The sequence below is a fragment of the Cucurbita pepo genome, chromosome LG01, assembly GCF_002806865.2.
Source record: "Cucurbita pepo subsp. pepo cultivar mu-cu-16 chromosome LG01, ASM280686v2, whole genome shotgun sequence".
NCBI classification, from domain to species: domain Eukaryota; kingdom Viridiplantae; phylum Streptophyta; class Magnoliopsida; order Cucurbitales; family Cucurbitaceae; genus Cucurbita; species Cucurbita pepo.
Window position 1 is genome coordinate 1,476,816 of NC_036638.1, and position 19,976 is coordinate 1,496,791.

General features: G+C 39.2%; 4 protein-coding genes across 8 annotated transcripts; 2 read left to right on the forward strand and 2 right to left on the reverse strand.

Annotated features, from left to right (window-relative positions):
• The first annotated feature begins 61 nt into the window (after positions 1-61).
• On the forward strand, positions 62-9,029 carry LOC111810671 (nucleobase-ascorbate transporter 7-like). Of its 4 annotated transcripts, none has more exons than XR_002817431.1 (16): positions 62-692; positions 962-1,102; positions 1,192-1,289; positions 1,372-1,548; positions 1,639-1,739; positions 1,909-1,984; positions 2,070-2,129; positions 2,198-2,382; positions 2,485-2,581; positions 2,677-2,763; positions 2,866-2,924; positions 3,543-3,634; positions 3,719-3,796; positions 3,884-4,044; positions 4,150-4,435; positions 8,842-9,029. XR_002817431.1 is itself a non-coding variant. In XM_023697427.1 (15 exons), the coding sequence occupies exons 2-15, from the start codon at positions 988-990 to the stop codon at positions 4,366-4,368; spliced, it is 1,605 nt and encodes a 534-aa protein (XP_023553195.1). In that variant the 5' UTR covers positions 62-692; positions 888-987; the 3' UTR covers positions 4,369-4,671. The 4 variants fall into 4 exon arrangements, 2 of the variants coding, with proteins under 2 accessions (XP_023553195.1, XP_023553187.1); XR_002817432.1 differs by lacking the exon at positions 8,842-9,029 and adding an exon at positions 5,283-5,299; XM_023697427.1 differs by lacking the exon at positions 8,842-9,029 and having other exon boundaries at positions 888-1,102; positions 4,150-4,671.
• A 96-nt stretch (positions 9,030-9,125) lies between these two features.
• On the forward strand, positions 9,126-11,305 carry LOC111810693. The gene is made up of 4 exons (XM_023697447.1): positions 9,126-9,339; positions 9,893-10,596; positions 10,683-10,798; positions 10,952-11,305. The coding sequence occupies exons 2-4, from the start codon at positions 10,335-10,337 to the stop codon at positions 11,060-11,062; spliced, it is 489 nt and encodes a 162-aa protein (XP_023553215.1). The 5' UTR covers positions 9,126-9,339; positions 9,893-10,334; the 3' UTR covers positions 11,063-11,305.
• Positions 11,204-12,657, reverse strand: LOC111810699. Its single transcript, XM_023697458.1, has 3 exons — positions 12,245-12,657; positions 12,092-12,157; positions 11,204-11,345 (listed from the first exon to the last, which is right to left on the reverse strand). Exons 1-3 carry the CDS (start codon positions 12,452-12,454, stop codon positions 11,205-11,207), a joined length of 417 nt encoding a protein of 138 aa, XP_023553226.1. The 5' UTR covers positions 12,455-12,657; the 3' UTR covers position 11,204.
• Positions 12,658-15,132: 2,475 nt separating this feature from the next.
• LOC111810710 (cyclin-D1-1-like) lies at positions 15,133-19,073 on the reverse strand. 2 transcript variants are annotated; one of them, XR_002817434.1, is made up of 8 exons: positions 18,672-19,068; positions 18,320-18,406; positions 17,552-17,650; positions 17,256-17,457; positions 17,031-17,161; positions 16,655-16,932; positions 15,982-16,613; positions 15,133-15,278 (listed from the first exon to the last, which is right to left on the reverse strand). XR_002817434.1 is itself a non-coding variant. In XM_023697473.1 (7 exons), the coding sequence occupies exons 1-6, from the start codon at positions 18,915-18,917 to the stop codon at positions 16,699-16,701; spliced, it is 999 nt and encodes a 332-aa protein (XP_023553241.1). In that variant the 5' UTR covers positions 18,918-19,073; the 3' UTR covers positions 15,817-16,613; positions 16,655-16,698. The 2 variants fall into 2 exon arrangements, 1 of the variants encoding a protein (XP_023553241.1); XM_023697473.1 differs by lacking the exon at positions 15,133-15,278 and having other exon boundaries at positions 15,817-16,613; positions 18,672-19,073.
• Positions 19,074-19,976: the final 903 nt, after the last annotated feature.

Consider the following 19,976-nt stretch of genomic DNA (forward strand, 5'->3'; position numbering starts at 1 on the left):
ATTTGATACTCATCCTTTTCAGTCATTAGCAGAGTTTTATATCAAAAACAGTCTCAGTACTTTTGATTATTCTTTACAGAATGGAACAAACTGCTCTCAAAACAATGATAAACCAACATAAATTGGGATGTTTCTCAATTCTCTTCTGCAATTTTAGGGTTACAAAACCAATCAACTTCACCTGAACTAAGCCAATCTGCAAGCTTTCAGAGGGGACCTGTTCTTGGTGGGTGTCAATGCAAACCAGAATCCTTGCTGACCTGCTGAAACAAAGTCTCCTGCAATTCCACAACACATGGGAAGAAGGAAAAAGAAATCTCAAGCTTATTTTCTGCGAGCCTTGAGCGCCTTGAGCATCAGACATTGGTCCTCTAATGGAGTTGCTTTGTTTAGGATGATAAACAAGCAAAGTTGCCTTACTGTTCTAAACTGTTCTATAGTTACCCATGTCAATAAGTTAGCCAATGAAATGGGAGTGGCGAGACTTCAGCTTGGAGAAGCATGGAATAAGTTGTTTAAACTAATTGCAGAGATTCGCAGGGGAGATGGTGGAGAAAGGCTTTAATACAAACTTTATCTTTAGGTGATTGAAGAAAAGTAAGAAGACTGACAATAAAATAACGAACAAGGAGATGCTGCTGTGGCTTTAGGTTACGGAGAGGTGTGCTGCATTCTTTCTTCCTCCAAGAGAGGTATCACTCTTTTTGCTTCTTTTCATATCTCTAATTCACCTTTATGTTTCCATGTCTTCAAACCCAAGTGGGTCTTGAGCTGTAAACCTCATTTTCCCCATTTTCACACTCCCAACTTCTTTCACTTCAGTGCTTTCCTTCTGAAACTTTGGCCTCTGTTTCATTTTGTTGTTCCATTTCTTGGTTTACGTGTAGGATAAAGGCATAACTTTTGTTCCGGACTTTGACTTCTTTGTTTTTTCCTTCTATTTGTGCGGATTATTTGGAAGAGGGGAAGGAGAAGGAAAACAAAACAATGGCAGGAGGTGGAACATCTGCACCACCGCCTAAACAGGAGGAGCTGCAGCCACATCCAGTAAGAGATCAGCTACCCAATGTTGCTTATTGCATTACCAGTCCTCCTCCCTGGCGTATGTTTTAACGAAGTTTCAACTCTAATGTTTTAACATTCCTCTTCTTGATTGCATATAAACTTAGTTGTTTGAAATTTGAAATGCAGCTGAAGCAATTCTTCTGGGTTTCCAACATTACTTGGTTATGCTGGGAACAACAGTGCTAATTCCCACCTCTCTGGTTCCCCAAATGGGAGGAGGAAATGTAAGCTTACAATTGTAATGGATATTTGAAGTTCTTCTTGTTTCTATTACTCTGTTCATTTTGGTACAAATTTTCATTTCAGGAGGAGAAAGCAAAGATGATACAAACATTACTGTTTGTAGCTGGTTTGAACACACTTCTCCAAACGTTTTTTGGTACTCGTTTACCTGCAGTAATTGGAGGCTCGTATTCCTATGTGCCAACGACAATTTCAATTATTTTGGCGGGTCGTTATAGCGAGATTGTGAATCCCCAGGAGGTAACTTCATTGATTCATACCATATGCTAAAATTTCACTCTCATGTCCTCAGTTAAGACTCTGACTTATCCGATCCATAACGTGTATCAGAAATTCGAGAGAATTATGCGTGGAATTCAGGGTGCACTTATTGTTGCCTCAACGCTTCAGATCGTCGTCGGTTTCAGCGGCCTTTGGCGAAATGTTGCTAGGTTTGCCTTTTAGCTTGTTGTACTTCTACCAAGCTTTTCTGGTGCAAATCTTCAGTGGTTTTTGACAGAGTTCTCTAAATCCAATGAAGCTTGGTTTTGAAAATCGTTTACGATAATAATCTTCTTCGACTCGTCTGATTTGTAATCGTCCTTCTGTATACTTGTTCAGGTTCTTGAGTCCACTCTCTACTGTTCCTTTAGTAGCTTTGTCAGGATTTGGGCTATATGAGTTGGGTTTCCCAGTGGTATGTATTTTATAACGCTGAAGGAACTCTGAATTCCCTCCTTTTAGTCTCATTCTTACACACCATCTTCTTATTTGTTCTGTAGCTATCAAAATGTGTGGAGATTGGGCTTCCACAGCTCATCCTGCTAGTAGTGTTCTCACAGGTATCGTCAAATCTTTCAAGCCTCAATTATGTTTGGATCTTATTAAACGCAGTCTAATTGTTTTGCAGTATATACCAAATATGATAAAAGGCGAACGGCACGTATTCGACCGTTTTGCTGTTATATTCTCAGTTGTGATTGTTTGGATATATGCTCATTTACTCACGGTGGGAGGTGCATATAAGAACGTCGGTCTAAAGACTCAACTAAGCTGTCGTACTGATCGTGCAGGCATTATAGGTGGTTCTTCATGGTAAGACTAAAATCAACTCTCCTATTTCGTGCCATTTTGGAGTGCTTATAGCTGTCGATATGCATGAAAACATCGCTCGACTGATTCGTGAACTGTTTATAGGATTAGTATTCCATATCCCTTTCAATGGGGTGCACCCACATTTGACGCTGGTGAAGCTTTTGCAATGATGGCTGCTTCATTTGTTGCACTCGTAGAGGTTTTGTTCATGTCTTGTGAGCTTATGAACATATGTTTGTTGGCAACTTTAACATCATTGCTTACTTTGGCATAATGTTTTTTTGGGTTCGACAGTCCACAGGTGCTTTCTTTGCTGTGTCTAGATATGCAAGTGCAACTCCACTCCCGCCGTCTGTTCTTAGCCGTGGTGTCGGTTGGCAGGTAAATAAGTCACTACATATAAGATAAAATGTGCAAAACAATTATGTTATGCAAGTATTTGATAAGTTTGCTTATTGTTATTGTTTCTTCTAATGATTCTAGGGAGTGGCTATCTTGTTTTCGGGTATATTTGGCACAGGAAATGGGTCCTCGGTATCTATGTAAGAACTCTGCAACAACTAAAACTACTAAGTCATTTGATTCATTAATCCCTCTGTCTTTCTTTTCAAACATGCTAATGCTATGTGAAATCCCACATCGGTTGGAGGGGAACGAAACATTCTTTATAAGGGTGGAAACCTCTCCCTAACAAACGCGTTTTAAAACCTTGAGGGGAAGCCCAGAAGGGAAAGCTCGAAAAGGACAATATCGGTTAGCGGTGGGCTTGAGCTATTACAAATAGTATAAGAGCCAAACACTAGGCGGTGTGTCAACGATGACGCTGGCCCCCAAGGGGTGAATTGTGAGATCCCACATCGGTTGGAGAGGGGAACGAAACATTCTTTATTAGGGTGTGAAAACCTCTCCCTAACAAACGCATTTTAAAACCTTGAGGGAAAGTCCAAAGAGTAGTACAATATCTGCTAGCGGTGGGCTTGGACTGTTACAAATGGTATCAGAGCTAGACACCGGGCGGTGTTCCAGCGATGACGCTGGGCCCCCAAGGGGTGGATTGAGACCCCACATCAGTTGGAGAGGGGAAAGGACAATATCTGCTAGTGGTGGGCTTGGGCTTGGGCTTAGGCTGTTACATGCCATCTCTTAATTTGGCGAAACAGTGAAAATGCAGGGTTGTTAGCATTAACACGCGTGGGTAGCCGAAGAGTGGTGCAAATATCTGCTGGCTTTATGATCTTCTTTTCCATACTTGGTAAGAGAAGTCCTGGTTCCATTCATCAGTATCATCAATTCAGTTCTATTAAGATGCATTAACAGGATGCCTATGCATATCCAGGAAAATTCGGAGCCATCTTTGCTTCAATCCCTGCACCGATAATTGCAGCTCTATATTGCTTTTTCTTTGCCTATGTTGGTATGTCTTTTGAAGCTCAAAACTCTCTGCTGTATTCACATCACAATGGTTAACTTGATCTGGCTTAAATCAATGGTTCAAGAACAGGTTCAGCAGGCCTCAGCTTCCTTCAGTTTTGCAATCTCAACAGTTTCAAGATCAAATTCATATTGGGCTTCTCTATCTTCATGGGACTATCTATTCCTCAGTACTTCAACGAGTACACCGCTGTCAACGGTTACGGTCCGGTACACACAAGAGCGAGATGGGTAGGAACCAGTCTTACCATTTTCACATCAGCATCAATGAAAACCATTTGATTATCAGTCATTTTTGTTCTATACTTCACACTCAGTTTTGAACTCGTGTTTCAGTTCAATGACATGATCAACGTGCCTTTCGCATCCGAGCCGTTCGTTGCTGGATTTCTGGCACTGTTTCTTGATGTCACACTACACAGCAAGGACACTGCAACAAAAAAGGACAGAGGAATGCATTGGTGGGACAAATTCCGCTCGTTTAAAACCGATACAAGAAGCGAAGAATTCTATTCTCTTCCGTTCAATCTCAACAAATTTTTCCCATCTGTTTGAAGTTCATTGCTGATGAAATGGTTTGCAGTCATCACATCAAGCTGAAGGCTATATGCCTATAATCACTGTGAGATTCACAACATCAGACCTTTTTCACTCTAATTACAGCATGAATGTCATAGTGTATGCCTTGTAGTACCTGCAGTTTGATTCTATATTTTTTTAGGAGAAAAAGCATATGAAAGTCCTTTTGTGAGCCTTGCCAATATCTTTTAGCTCAAGCCAACGTTAGTTTCTCTTAGAAACATTTAACTTTTTTTGTTGTCCTCGTATGTTAATTCTGAAAAGATTTTAATTATGTCATGTAACGACCCAAGCCCTCCGCTAGCATATATTGTCCTCTTTGGGCTTTTCCTTTCGGATTTTCCCTCAAGGTTTTTCAAACAAGTCTGCTAGGAGGAGATTTCCATACCCTTCTAAACAATGCTTCATTCTCCTCCCCAACCAATGTGGGATCTCACAATCCACCCACCTTCGGAGCCTAGCGTCCTTGCTGACACTCGTTCCTCTCTCTAATCGATGTGGGATCTCGCAACCACCCCCTTTCGGGGCCCAGCGTCCTCTGGCTCTGATACCATTTGTAACAATTCAAGCTCACTGCTAATAGATATTGTCCTTTTTGGGCTTTCTCTTTTAGGCTTCCCCCCAAAGTTTTCAAAATGCGTATGCTAGGTGGAGGTTTACACACCCTTATAAAGAATGCTTTGTTCTCCTCCCCAACCGATGTGGGATCTCACAATCCACCCACCTTCAGGGCCTAGCGTCCTCACTGACACTCGTTCCTCTCTCCAATCGATTTGGGATCTCACAATCCACCCTCTTTCAGGGCCCAGCTTCCTTTGGCTCTGATACCATTTGTAACAGCCCAAGCTCACCGCTAACAGATATTATCCTTTTTGGGTTTTCTCTTTCAGGCTTCCCCCAAGGTTTTCAAAACGCGTCTGCTAGGGGGAGGCTTACACACCCCTATAAAGAATGTTTCATTCTTCTCCTCAACCGATGTGGGATCTCACAGTCCACCCACCTTCGAGGCCCAATGTCCTCACTGGCATTCGTTCCTCTCTCCAATCAATGTGGGATATCACATGTCATGTCTTGCGAGAAAAGAGTGAGAGATAAGAAAAACAATAAGCGTACTCCTCTTTTCCCGTTTCCTTCTTCATAACTGCTACAGGATCTAGTTATTAAGTCATTAGGAGCGTTTAGCTCACACCACCATACTTTAATAGTTAACTTCTGCAAAGTCTTATGGGCTATATGTACCAAAATATGGCCAAAGCCCACAAATGGACTCATACAGTACAGTTCATGGTGCCTTGAGACATATTTTGTAATCTGAGATGAGTGATGCACATTATTTGCACTTGAAAATGAATCACTTTGGTTAAACTATGCCTAAAATCAAAGAGGAATGCATTGAACCCAATCATTTTGTTAATGATGTGCATTGATATGAGACTGACAAATATGGGAAGCATAACAGATGCATCTTTCTTTGACATAAACAATCAACCAAGCCTGCCATCAGCAAAAGCACTTGTGTTACATTACAAAGCATATCTCTTGGGCTTTTTGAACGTTTTGAAGTTAGAAGACAAACACAAAAACCTCCTCCAAAAGATGGAGTTGCTAGGCTGATTTTCCCCAATATGCAAATGGACAGAAACTCATTGCCCAATACGGGACATCACTTGAAACATTAAATGGACTTTAATGTACTGATTGAGAGAGCCCTTTCTTCTATTTGTTAGATCTGTCTGCTCACCGCTAGTAGACATTGTCTTCTTTGGACTTTCCCTTCCACGTTTCTCCAAGGTTAAAACGGGTTTGCTAGGGACAGGTTTGCACACCCTTATAAAGAATGTTTCGTTCTCCTCCCCAACCGATGTGGCATCTCACAATCCACCCCCTTCGGGGTTCAGCGTCCTCACTGACACTCATTCCCTTTTCCAATCGATGTGAGACCCCTCAATCCACCCCCTTTTCGGAGCCCAGCATCCTTGTTGGCACATCGTCTCGTGTCCACCCCCCTTTAGGACTCAGGCTCCTCACTGGCACATTACCCAGTGTCTGGCTCTGATACCATTTGTAACGGTTCAAGCCTAGATATTGTCCTCTTTGGGCTTTCCCTTCTGGGCTTCCCTCAAGGTTTTAAAACACGTCTTCTAGGGACAAGTTTCCACACCCTTATAAAAAATGCTTCGTTCTCCTCCCCAACCAATATGAGATTTTACAGTCCACCCCCCTTCAACACCCAGTGTCCTCATTGGCACTCGTTCCCTCAATCCACCCTCTTCGGAGCCCAGCATCCTTATTGACACACTGCCTCATGTCCACCCCCTTCAAGATTTAGCCTCCTTGCTAGCACATCATCCGGTGTCTGGCTCTGAAACCATTTGTAACGGCTTAAGTCCATCACTAGTAGATATTGTCTTTTTGGGCTTTCCTTTTCGGGCTTCCCCTCAAGATTTTAAAACGCGTCTGCTAGGGAGAGGTTTCAACACCCTTATAAAGAATCTTTTGTTCTCCTCTCCAACCGATGTGGAATCTCACATTTGTAAATAACTCAAATTGAGCAGACCCGAAAGAAAGGCCGGTTTCAAAGATGAGTGATGCATAGAAATAGATTGGACCTCTGTATTTTAAAAAGAGATTTGAATGAGAACTTGCTTTCTTTGTGTCAGGAAGTCAGTTGGTAACTTTCATAAGTGGTAGGGCAATAGGTAACTTAGTAGGAAACAGAGGCACAAAAGGTGGGGCCATTTTCAAGCCTTGGATGTATTGAAGCCTCTCAAATCTCAAGCCCTTGTGGGTATGGCAGGGTATTGTCTTGGAAGGTTGAGCCCGATAATGAAGCCTTGTTTTCTACTGAAAAGGGGTATTAAAAAAAGAGCTAAAAAACAAAGAGATTACCACTAAATTAACCCTCTAATCTCAAACAAAATAAAAAGTGTCTGTCACAGACACGTGATTAGCTTAACATGTTCCTTCCAAATGTCCCCAAAACCAGAGGCAAAAGCTTATGTGATGTGATCAAATCCATGGCTTAGTTGGGTGACAAGGTGACCATTTCTAATTGTATTGTCACTCTCTGATTGCTCAAAAGATCGTGGAGGTGATTTTCTTTGCCCACCCTTAATAATTCAACCATCATTTCCTCTCTTTCTCTCATTTCCCTCTGCTATAAACCAATGTAATATGCATAAACTTTGGTGACTAAACATCAACTTAACCTTGTCTTCCAAAGACAATATGAGTGAAAAGCAAATGACCAATGATGCCAGAGAAAAGGGTGTAGAAAAAAATTAAACTTTTAAACCATAGCCCACCGCTCTTTCCCTTCAAGGTTTTTAAAACGTGTATGCTAGGGAGATGTTTCCACACCTTTATAAAGAATGTTTTGTTCCCCTCTCCAACTGACGTGGGATCTCACAATCCATCCCTTTTCGTTTCTCCTCTCCAATCGACGTGGGATCTCACAATATACGTAAAAAGTGCTTCGCTTTCACTTTCATTTTCAATCACCATGATATTGAAAGGCCTTGAGCATTATGGAACATCTTTTATATTCTCTTTTCCTGTTCAAGGGCTTTCAATGGATAAGAATGTGTGAGGCTGTGGATTGGATGATCATCAGCTCACTACAACTAGCCCTCCATAGCCTTTTCTGATATGGTCAAAGTGTTAATGTTACGTGAGAATAATATCATTGCTATATGATAGATATTCATTGAATTGGACAATCTCAAATGGTCGAATCTCAAGGATGCTCCTATAGTCCCCAAGTTCTTCATTTTAATGATAAAACAAGAAAGAGAACACTAATACGACAGCCTAGATTCTAACCTTAGTACTAAATTTTCACGGTCGTGTTTATTTAGTCCAAATACCTTAAAAAATAGTTAAAATTAGTTGCACCAAAAGTTAGAGAGTCCACACAGCTTGCAACTTATTTTAATTTGGTGGCTAAGAACATGATCACAAAGGGCACTTTCTCGAGCATATAACTCAAAGGTTTGACGCAATCATTTGTTAAGGAAAAACATGGATATATGTTTGAAAAGAGTAGTTGTTTATGTTTTTTTTTTTAATGAAAAGAAGAAGAACTTGATTAAAGAGGTATACTCAAAGTTTGTAATGGCTCCATTATAGAGTGGGGCAAATCCCCTCTTCCCATTAGTTTAATAAGAGAAGGATTCTCCTTTTAAGGTTAAGGTCCTTTTCTGAAGCAGCTGGAAGCCAAAAGAAGATGCTGCATTACCTAAAGGCTCCCATTATACAAATATATACACATTTCTATACTTATATTCCTCCATTATTCAAGCTTATAAGAGAATAACATACTCATCACCATTCTCAATTAAATTCTCTCCTTTCTCTCAACAACATTCTTTACTCAACGATCAACTACTCGTGTGAATATTTTAATTAATTGAGCTATGTTTATGTTGTAACCATTTGTCTTTTTTGTAGTGTTGTGTGTTTAGGTGAATTTGAAGGATGTAGAGAAAGCAATTGTAACAGATATTGTCCGCTTTGGTCCGTTACGTATCGTCGTTAGCCTCACAGTTTTAGAACTCGTCTACTATGTAGAGGGTTTAGTTTTACTCCAACTAGTGTCTTGCACTGTCTGGTGACTGACTCTAATATCATTGTGAGATCCCATGTTGGTTGGAGAGAAGAATGAAACATTTCTTATAAGAGTGTGAAAATCTCTCCCTAATGGATACGTTTTAAAATCGTGAGGCTAACAGGGATACGTAATAGGATAAAACGAACAATATTTGTTAGCGGTGGATGAATGGTACTAGAACAGGGAAGTGACCTTCCTAGAGAAGCAAAGGGAGAAGAACCCCACAAAGGGGATGGCCCTTAAAAACACGGATTGTTGTGTTTGGTGGGAATGGCTTTAATTGGCGATTAGAATGTCCAGAAAAGCTTAGAAAAAGACACAAATATGATCAAATTCTGGTGAGAAGCTGAGCTTACAACTTGCTATTATTATTATTGCTGGGTTTGGATTCAAATATATTCATATTATAAATTAAGAGCCTCTTAGCTGATGTCTTAAAATTAAAATGTAGTACGTGGGAGCAATAATTGTACATTAAATATGAGTCAACATTGGGACAAGAAATGGTCTATTCTTTAATTTAATATGAAGATGAAGGTTTTCCAACATGTCACATGCCATACTCGCATTAATCACACACATGTTTTCTTCATCTTTTTCAAACTAAGGGAATTTACGAGACTCAAAGATCTTATTATTCTCGCTTTAAGTAGTCTATTGAGTCGTATGGCTCGACGTTCGAGATAAAAAAAAGGGTTTCGATTTGACTCGTAGTTTTAATAAGTTCGAGTTTACGAAGTTTCTAGGCTTGTAATAAGTTAGAAGAAGAAAATTTTGTTGTGAATCTTAAGAACCGCACGCGTTGTCGTCTTCAATACTTTCAATCTTCCTTTAATTAATTGATTTTGTTTTTGTTTTTGTTTGAGTTTTGTTTCTTAATTGTTTAATCAGCCAGAAAACATTGACCTCCGTCAACACCGCTGAGCACGTCCGGCCAAAGGTAACGATTTCTGGCATCTCTCCACGTGGAGTTTACCATCGAGCTGGTTGCAGTGGGGTTGCCGACTTGTCGTTTTAATTGAAAAATAATAAAAGCCAAAATCACGAAGTTTAAGTTTTTATCATCGAACGTATAAAAAGGTAATTTTTTTTTTTAATGCTCTAATCTCCGTGGGTTACATTGTCAAATTTCGATATAAATTTGACCCACGTTGCATTGCTAGTTGGAAAGTGTGAGATATATGAATGGACGGCATGCACTTCTAAGTAGACCCATTTGGCGAGCACAGAAGCTGTATAGAAAGAGACTTCTTTCCTTCTTCTTCTTCTTGTTCTTCTTCTTCTTCTTCTTCTTCTTCTTTCGATCTATCTATCAGTTGCAGAATTCATTCAGATGGGGAATTGCCAGGCGGTTGATGCGGCGGCTCTGGTTATACAGCATCCAACTGGCCGGATTGAGAGGCTGTATTGGCCGGTGGTGGCGAGTGAAGTCATGAGGACTAATCCGGGTCACTATGTTTCTCTTATAATTCCCTTGCCCCAATCTGAGGAAGATAATCGGGAGCCTAAAACGGTGCGGTTTACTCGTGTCAAGCTTCTCCGGCCAAATGACACTCTTGCTCTTGGCCATGCCTATCGGCTTGTCACTACTCAGGGTATGGTGCCTCTTTGATCTTTTTGAAGTTCTTTCATTTCCTTCTGTTTTAGTTCAGCCCTTTTGACGTTTTGTTGGAACTTGCAGAGGTTATAAAGGTGTTGCGAGCTAAAAAGTATGCAAAATCCAAGAAGCAATTGCCGGAGTCGGAGAGGAAGCCGGAGAAGCCGGCTGCCGGAGATGAGACTGAAAATAGCCAGCAGGTAACCAGATTTGTTTCCTTTTGAATCACAGCAGATGCCTGCAAAAGAAAATGAAAAATGTCAAATATGATGGTGATTGGGATCCTTGGCAACTTGAAGTGATTTTTTCAAGATAAAATCATACCAATAATCTCTGTGAAATAAACATTGCAGGTAGTTAAACATGAAAGACATCGCATCAGAACACCAGCAGCAAACGCCACTGCAGCGAGGCCAAAGGCTTGGAGACCATCATTGCAGAGCATTTCTGAAGCTGCCAGCTGATTTTATGTTCAACCCTTTTTTCTTAATCATGACAAGCAAGTGTGGTTCATACGACAGAATAGTGGAGCTTGATTTAAGATGCTCATTGTGGAAAGTTAGAAGATTCATATAGAGCATGAAAATGGGCATCCAAAGTTCCAATTCAGTGTAAAACCACAGCCCCAGAATGATTCATGTATTGAGAGAAATAAGTCATTTGTATAGCAACAAAGATATCAATGAAATTGACACTGTATTGGAGTATCTTTGTGATGAAGCATACCGTTTTTCCTTCATCATCTGCCTGCAACAACAAAAAGAACAGAAATCTCAATACAAAACACAAGGATCTTCACAAATGTAACTAGAAAAAACAGATCATTTAAGCCCTCTTTTCGAATTCCAATCATGAACTAGATGATTTTGAGCTAAAAGGATCGAAGTTCTTGAGGCAAAAGGCGCTCCTGGTAGTTTCCTCTCATTGAGAGCAATAACCATTTTGGGTGAAAGGCTCCACCAATAATGTCCCAGAACCTCCGTACTCCACATGCAATATTCACCAAATATCTGATTACAACTTGGAAGTACATACTTTCATGTTAAGACTATCACATAAATTCGGACAACTGAATTCAAATTGGAATCTTCATTTCAGTTTTGATTTGAAAAATCAAAATACAAGAAGCATATCAATAATGGCAACACTGGTCAAACATTCAGAAAATTTCTGCGCAATTAATGGAAGCTGTCTTGGAAACAGTACTAGTTCTGTAGCTATATTGGCAGGTCCGATGTTTTCTCAGGGCTTAATTATTGAACCTATGGGAAATAATTCTCAAGCCATGAAAACACAAAAGCACAAATAAACTCAAATAACTCTGCAATCAAACAGTCGCCTCATTCACACATTTTCTCAAACAGGTAGCTGCTCAGACATATTCTTCAACCCAAAACAAAGGCATCCAAAATTCAAATCACCCAACGAACGAATTACAACATTTTCAACCTAAAAGTTTCGAAAATCAATAAAACAATAAACTTCGAGCAAACCTCCACAATCGTCTCACGATCCTTCGCTAGCTTCTCCGACACCTGCTCCTTAAATCTCTGCGTTTCCTGCCGAAAACAACCAAACATATAAATCAACGCAAAACCGGAATCAATTTGAGCAGATAAAGCGCTATATTGGAAAGAAAAACTTACGATTACTACAAATTCCGCTACCGGATCTAGGCATACATACTCGGCCACGATGGGATTGCTTCTGTAACCGACGGACAAAGTTAAGTTACAATTGACGAAGGTTACGCGAGAAGGGAAAGGACAAAATGTTGGATGAAGAAGACCGTTAAAACATGAGATCTTGGCGGGAGAAACCAAGACCATAGCCCAACCGTAGAGCACCCGCCCCATAACCTAAGCCCTAATTTTGAAAAGCCCAATATAATGTCCGTTGGGCCTAAGCCCAACCAATTTGGGCCTCCAATATGTGATCTGGAAAGTGACCCAGGCCCAAAAAAGCCCACTAAATTACCCACATCCATTTTTATAGGCAGATGGTTCAAATTCAGCCCATCCACTTTTACAAAATGAATGAAGAAATTAATTTAATTCGGCAGAAACTATTTTATTTTTGAAAAANAAGAAGAAAATAATTAAACCAGAGAAGTAGATGATGACGATGATGAAAGCAAGGAAGATAAATAAATAGTGATGATTATAAAGAAGACCCTTTTTGTGTCCACTTGAGGGCAAGTCTGACATTACACCATTTTAAATATCCCAAAAATAAAGAAAATAATAATAATAAATAAAAAGAATAACTAAATGATACCCACAGACGCTCCCTCGAAAAAAATTAAACCCCACTATGCTTTCTTTATTTTCTTCCCTTTTTCTCCCCCTTTTGGTGTCACCTTCATTGGTATCCCAATTATCATCGTCAATCTTCTTTCTACCTTATGACAACCTTAAATTATTATTATTATTATTATTATAACAAATATATAAATACTAATTATTATCGCAACCGTTCCACTCCAATACCAACAAAGATGTATTCTTTACTTATAAATTCATGATGGAGTGCCCCATGTTTTATCTGTATAAAAGGGAAAGAAATAGAAATGAGGAATTTTTTAGAATGATTTGAGCTTTTTAACCAATTGATGTCGAAAAGGGGCCTTATGAGCTTTTCTGCTGCAAAACCCACATTCCTTATGGTGTTTTTAAAGCCACCTGCAACAAACAAAGAAGAAGAAGAAGAAAAGCAAAGCCATTTTGCAGCGTGGACTGAACATTACCCATTTGCCCACCCCACACAAAAAGAAGAGAAGATATATATATATATATATACCTTTCAATGGATCGGTGGGCAAAAGAAATTTTGGCCTTTTTACTTGAATTCTCTTTACCAACTTAGGATTCCTCTCTTTAAAGTCCATTCTTTTATTCAGAGAAAACAACACATGCCTATGCAAACCCAGTTGGCCTGCCCCTAAAGCCACTGTGTTACCATTTTACAAAAAGGAGCAAAATGGAAAAGAAAAAAGAGAAGGGATCTTTGGACCCTCCATTTATTTTTCGTATTTCGTGTGGTTATGTAATCCCAAATTACAAATCACACCATTTTGAGACTATAGGAATACGTAACGGGCCAAAGTGAATAATATCTACTAACAGTGAGCTTAGACTATTATAAACTTAGGTTGCATTCCTTGATGGGCCATAGGTTGAAAACTTGACTACCTTACCACTAGTTTAAATGGATAATTCAATCCCCCACACTATGGGGACACCTATGGGGACACCTTTTGTGTACAGTTGGATACACATGGGAGGATTTGATTGGTTGTATTATTCAACAACTTTACTCCTAGATATACATATAATGGGCTTATCATAGCTCCGGCTGCTACTAAATGATCAATACATATACTACTATTTGGGGATTAATGATGAGCTATAATGGTGGGAACCAAGTAGGGCGATAAAATCCAAAACTCATATATGTAGGTTTCACTTTACTTTACCCACCAAGTCTCCATCAAACCCCCACGATTGGCGGTATCAAATAAGCTTGAAAGGGCGCTGCGTTGGCCTTCCCTACCGCCCCTCCTGTTTCTCATGTGACTCATTCAAGCATTTTATCAAACACCTTGTGACCATCTCTCTTTATGCAGCAGCAGCAGCAGCAGCAGCCTTCCCTCATTGGAAATATTCGCTGGATTCTACCCACTTGGGCCAATCAAAACCTCAACCAAACTCATTTCTGTATATACATTTCAAATGGGGTTTACAGTACCTTATTTTTTTCGTCAATCAAAACCCAATTAGGTTTTAAATAGTGCAGAGAAGATTATTCTGAATTGTACGTACCTTTTAACAAAGACTTTGGGGTTGGCCTCCGCTGGACAATACTAATTTATGATCATTAACTTCTGATCTTTGGCCCACCTCTAAATTTAATGGCTACCTTTTTGGTGGAGTGGCTCTGATCAGCGTTGGGGATACTCCAAATTCTAGTGGGAACCCATTTTCTAATATTTTCATTTGATTGATTTCTCAAGTCCTTCTCAAATGGTAATTTAATAGCAACCATCAAATGACACATTGGTTTACGGGGATCCACAAATATTTATTAAATTAAAATATACGAAGATTTTTTTCAGCATTCGATTGTGATGTGCTCTAAAGTTTGGATATTAGCTACAAGAAATCCAAATTAAAAAGCTGTGTATGGTATTTAACTCTATGTTTTTTTCTAGGGTGTCATCTATATTTGGTAGAGAAAGGAATAACTAAATAAATTATATGCACACATGTAATAAAATATTATAAAGTATTTTTCAAAAGAAAAGCACATAATATAAAGTATTTAAACTATATAGTAAGAGACAAAATATATTAATTATAGAGCAGCTGTGATAAACTCAATCATTCTATATTTTCGTCAACCCATGTGCTATTTAAATACTCTTTGCTAAACGTACAGAAGAAGCATGGTGTTCTTCATTTTTCTCTCTGGGTAATTAGAAAACATATTATTTAATATGAAATGATGCGACAAAAGTCTTTGGAGTTGATAAATATATCAATCAACTTGCAAGAAACCGACTAATAAATATTAATTTGACAAAATTGGGTAAGTAGTTGCAGAAATACCCAAATTTAATACACGAACCGAACCCATCATTGCAAAGAAAAGCTACTCCTCAGAAGGGCCAAGTCTCTGTCTCTGTGTATTAAAAAAAAAAAACTATTTAAATTCATGCCAAACATTATGGTCCTGGAGGATGACTAATCAATGGAATATCTTGTAATCTACGAGTACCCATCCACCAGAGAATTGTCCACTATGTTATTCATAATGCAAATAAAATAAGATTTAAAAAGAAAAGGGGTGAAACGCATGGTTACATTTAGGCAATGGATATGTAAAAGGGCCATAGTTATGCAAAAATAATGCATCGAATGTCGGGTATCCAAGGCTAAATGACAATTTCTTTCGTGTTTCTTGTACTACCACAACTTCCCAATGACAAAAGGGTATTAATTTAAATTGACAACAGCCACGGCGGAGGTCACCGGTGGTTGGCTGATCGGAGGGGCCAGACAGCTGGTTGAGTGAGAGCCCATTCTCATATACACTAATAATAGTAATAATGCATAAACAATGAGACTGATAAAGAAGATCCAATTCAGAAAGCTACAAAATATGGATGGTCAATCACATGCGATGGGCAGAGTCACAAACAGAGAGAGAGAGAGAGAGAGAGAGAAATGAGTGGAAATTAATCACATTGATTGAAACCAAATACAAACAAGCACTCAAAGGCCCCAAAGACCTTTCGTATACTTTGGGATTTTTTCCCATCTAACTCAGGCTGTGAAAAATAAATAAATTTAAAGTGAGAAGAGAAAAAAGAGAATGAACTCACAAATCGATGACCACCAAGGTCATATAGTTGTGAAAACAACTCCAGTAGGCTCAACGCCATTGAAAAAAAGAGGCACTTCCAGCCGAAGGGGCGGGAACTCGACCACGTACAGTACATACACACACACACACGCAAGAGCATGCCACGCACCAAAAAGCGTGGGCATACACAACCGTTTCAAAGCCGTAAATTGGAGCCACCTGTCAAGCTATTTACTGCCCATCCATTGGGGAGCAAAATATAGTTGGTTGGAGATGGGAAACTTTTGCTCTGACTTCAAACTTGGAACTTGAAACCCATATGGCCACCGCCCATTTCATCATTTCTCAAAATAGGTCCCACTCCACTGCTCTATGAACTCCGCTTATTCAACGATCTCGCTATTTCCCTCAAAATCAAACATACCCCTCCCATTTCCCCCCTTGGGAATCTGCAAAGCCATATTAATGAATGGCAATTGCCCACCAACATTATGAAAAATAAATAAATTATTAAAATCTCCCACCTCACCCCCAACTCTGAGATTCTTTTACACTATATGCTATTATAATTAACACTCACCATTCTAGTTATGTTAACTTAATATCTAAACCCTCCCAAAAAATATCGAGGACTCTACTTTTTTTCTTCTTCTTCTTCTTNTTTTTTTTTTTTTTTTTTTTTTTTTTTTTTTTTTTTTTTTGGACAAAGTTGGGCCACCTCTTTATTTGGGACTCCTCATTCTTCGGGGTTATCTTTGTCATCACCTACCCAGAGGCTCTGGTTTAATTTTCTCCTTTTGTTTGGTGATGACGAAGATGAGGAAGAGGAGGAGGAGTAGGGGGATAAGTCGCTGGATCTCATTCTAGTGCGGACTGTCACTCTAAACTGAGGTAGGATTTTGGGGGACTTGATCCGGCAACTATCAAGCACAATCTCTTGCATTAACCGGTAGCAGCCGATGATATTTTCCTGCAAATATAAACATTCTTTCGAAATTGGCATCCTTGTGAACATTTTTTTTTATCATAAAACACACATGCCCGACGTAATCACAATCTGGTGCTTACTTTCCTTAGACCACTGCACCATGATTCAGCATGCTCTGGATTCACAACAGACAAATTCGGGACTTCATTTGCTGCACAAAGCAAGGCGGCCGCCGCTATACACGATGGCCAGTACTCCAGAAAGATTACCTCTGTGGACCATATAAATAGCTTTGATTTCACTTTCAAGACCCATATTCATCATCTATGTCTAAAAAACAGCCCAGTTTAGTCATCTTTTTTTACCTCGGATATTTGATATTATAATTTCTGTGGCTCTTGAAATAAGAAACCCCATGAAATCCCCAGATGGATCGAGCTTGCAAGCAAAGAATGCGATGAAATTGAACGGCGTTACAGAACGCAGCCGCCAATCCAATACCCTCAGCACCAGTAATTCCATCCTGCATATTGTTCTGGGTTCAAATATATATTTGGCCCCCTCAACCTAAACAAAAACATTATAATACACCAAATAAGAAAAAGAAAACACCACTATTTTCCATTAAGAGAATGAAAAAGTAATGTCCAATCAAATAGACCTGAAGATCCAGTAAAGCAGGAACAAGAGGTTCCTCCATTTTAGCAGCCAGTGAGAGGCAAGCAACAGAGAGTAGTTGCAAAGGCCACCCATTAGTTTGCTGAAAACAATACAAAAGCTAATCATTCCATATCCCATTCTGGCACTAATCATTCCATATCTCAATAAATCAACATCGTTATTAAGAAGAGATAAGCAAGCAAAAGTTGATCCTATCCGTTCCTTTGCCGGCACTGTGCACTCACTCACATAGTCGCATTGCATGTGCCGCAACAGGAGAAACAAAAGTTTGCAAAAGGCATAATGAATATAAAATCGTACTTTCAAGACTTCAGCAACCATATAACAAAGTGAAGTGCACGATAATATTTACTCTAATTCACATCTTATCATTTGATTAAATATTTCCCCAATTCCCGAAAAGTTGAAAATTAAAAGTATGTCTTTACATAGCGTACAAACTACGATGCCTAAAGTTAATTAGTGGTCAAAAAATATCTTGAAATACGAGAACTAACAGTTCTGTCACGTGAATGACTAATAGATATTTTATTTTGAAAATAAATTATTGCAGTCTTAATCTGAATACAGCTACGTTTTATGCTCAGTATCGCCATAGTCTAGTCATTTTCATGGTTTGAAAAGTCAAATGTAATTACTGCCATTAAAAGAAACAAAATAAATTAATTATCACTAGAATCTCGCGACGAACATCCTGAATCTTCAAAATAATTCACGCAATAATTTTTTTTTCGCTAAAGAATCTCACCGGCAAACGCCGTGAACAAAGGAATCGATCCAAGTAGTTGACGGAGAGATACGCTGTCAACGGCTGAAAACCGTAATAGGCTTGAACCTGCAAGAGAAAATCACAGTACATATATAACCACCGTGTGCGACGGAGCTGGAGATAAATATAAAAGTTTACTGTTCTACATAATCATAATATATCAAACGAATTCGCCGACGGCCACGGATCTGTTTTGAGTACTAGTGATCGCCGATGTATTCTGTTAGTATAATCGCAACATTCATCACGTGAAGAGTGGCATTTTGGTAATAAATGTAAAGTTTCTGAGCAATTGTGAAATGAATCGGAGAAGCAAAGGAGAAATTCACACCTTAAGAATCCATGCAACAGAGTCTAATCTAGCGGCCGCATCCAGCGACGGAGATTGGAAGCGCGACAAACAGTCGTAATCGGGGACGAAGTGACGCTCGTCCTTGATGAAGACGGCGATAGATTCCTCGACGCAGGCCGGGGAATCGAGGTCAGAAGAACATCCCGGCGATTCGCCGGACAAGACGCCGGAGGAATCCTCCTGGCAGAGCAAATCAGAGAAGCAGTTGGAAATCGATACGGACATGATCGCCACTTCTGGCTCCTCATTCTATTGCCATCTTCCAGACGAGAGAGGTTCAAAAGTCGCTGGAGAAGAGATCGGAGAACTGGACGGAATCTCTAACGCCGGTTTAAAGTGAAGAAAAAGTAGTTTGGTTGAAGTTGGGCCTTGGAGGCTTGCATCGCTTTGTCTGTATATATATATGATGTAAATTCAATCGTGATATTATTTATTTTATTTCCCTTAATTTAAATATAATATTTGATATTTAAGAAAATAATAATAATAATAATAAAAAAGTGCGGGAAACATTTTACCCAAATCAAGAATGTTTGAGCAATGGAGGACAATTCCTATCCAACCCCCAATAACGCAATGTTAATTACTTGTTTTATTTTGATTTTGTCTTTGGAATTAAGGGACTAAACCGTAATTAACCTCTTACTAAATTTGATTTTAAATGCTTTTCTTATTCGAATTAAATACTTGAATTTATAAAATTTGGATAATAATTTTATTTTAAATTTACACGAAAACAGTATCATCGTGAAATGACACTAGCTGGTCTATGATTACTAGGTTTGGGTGGAGACAAGGAGAAAATACTGGGCAAGTTGATGGGAGATGGGGGCCTTGGGTGCAGGTGTCCAATGTGCTTTTGGTTGTTGTATTCGTCCTTTTATCATAAGGACATTAATTAGTAGAGCTTCCGTAATTTGAATCAATGTCACTGTTTCGTATCCTTACCTCCGATTTAAATTTAAGGACTATATTGTACACTTGTCAGAAACACGAGTCTTTTGCTGACCTCTTACTATTGAATAATATAATGTTTCTTAGCTGCTACGACCCATTACTTCATATTGGCAATTTTCATCTCGTATATCAGTTCTAACCTTTTGTTTTTATTAAACTCATTGGTAGAGTGACTCGGGATTAGGTGGATAGAGAAAGGAGGGTTGGGCAGATGGTGCCCCAATGGCATAGCAAATGACAACTTAGATATAAATTTATAACATATGAATGGAGGGTGTTGAAAGTGGGATCATCACTTTGTTCTTGTTATAATTAACTCCTTCAAAA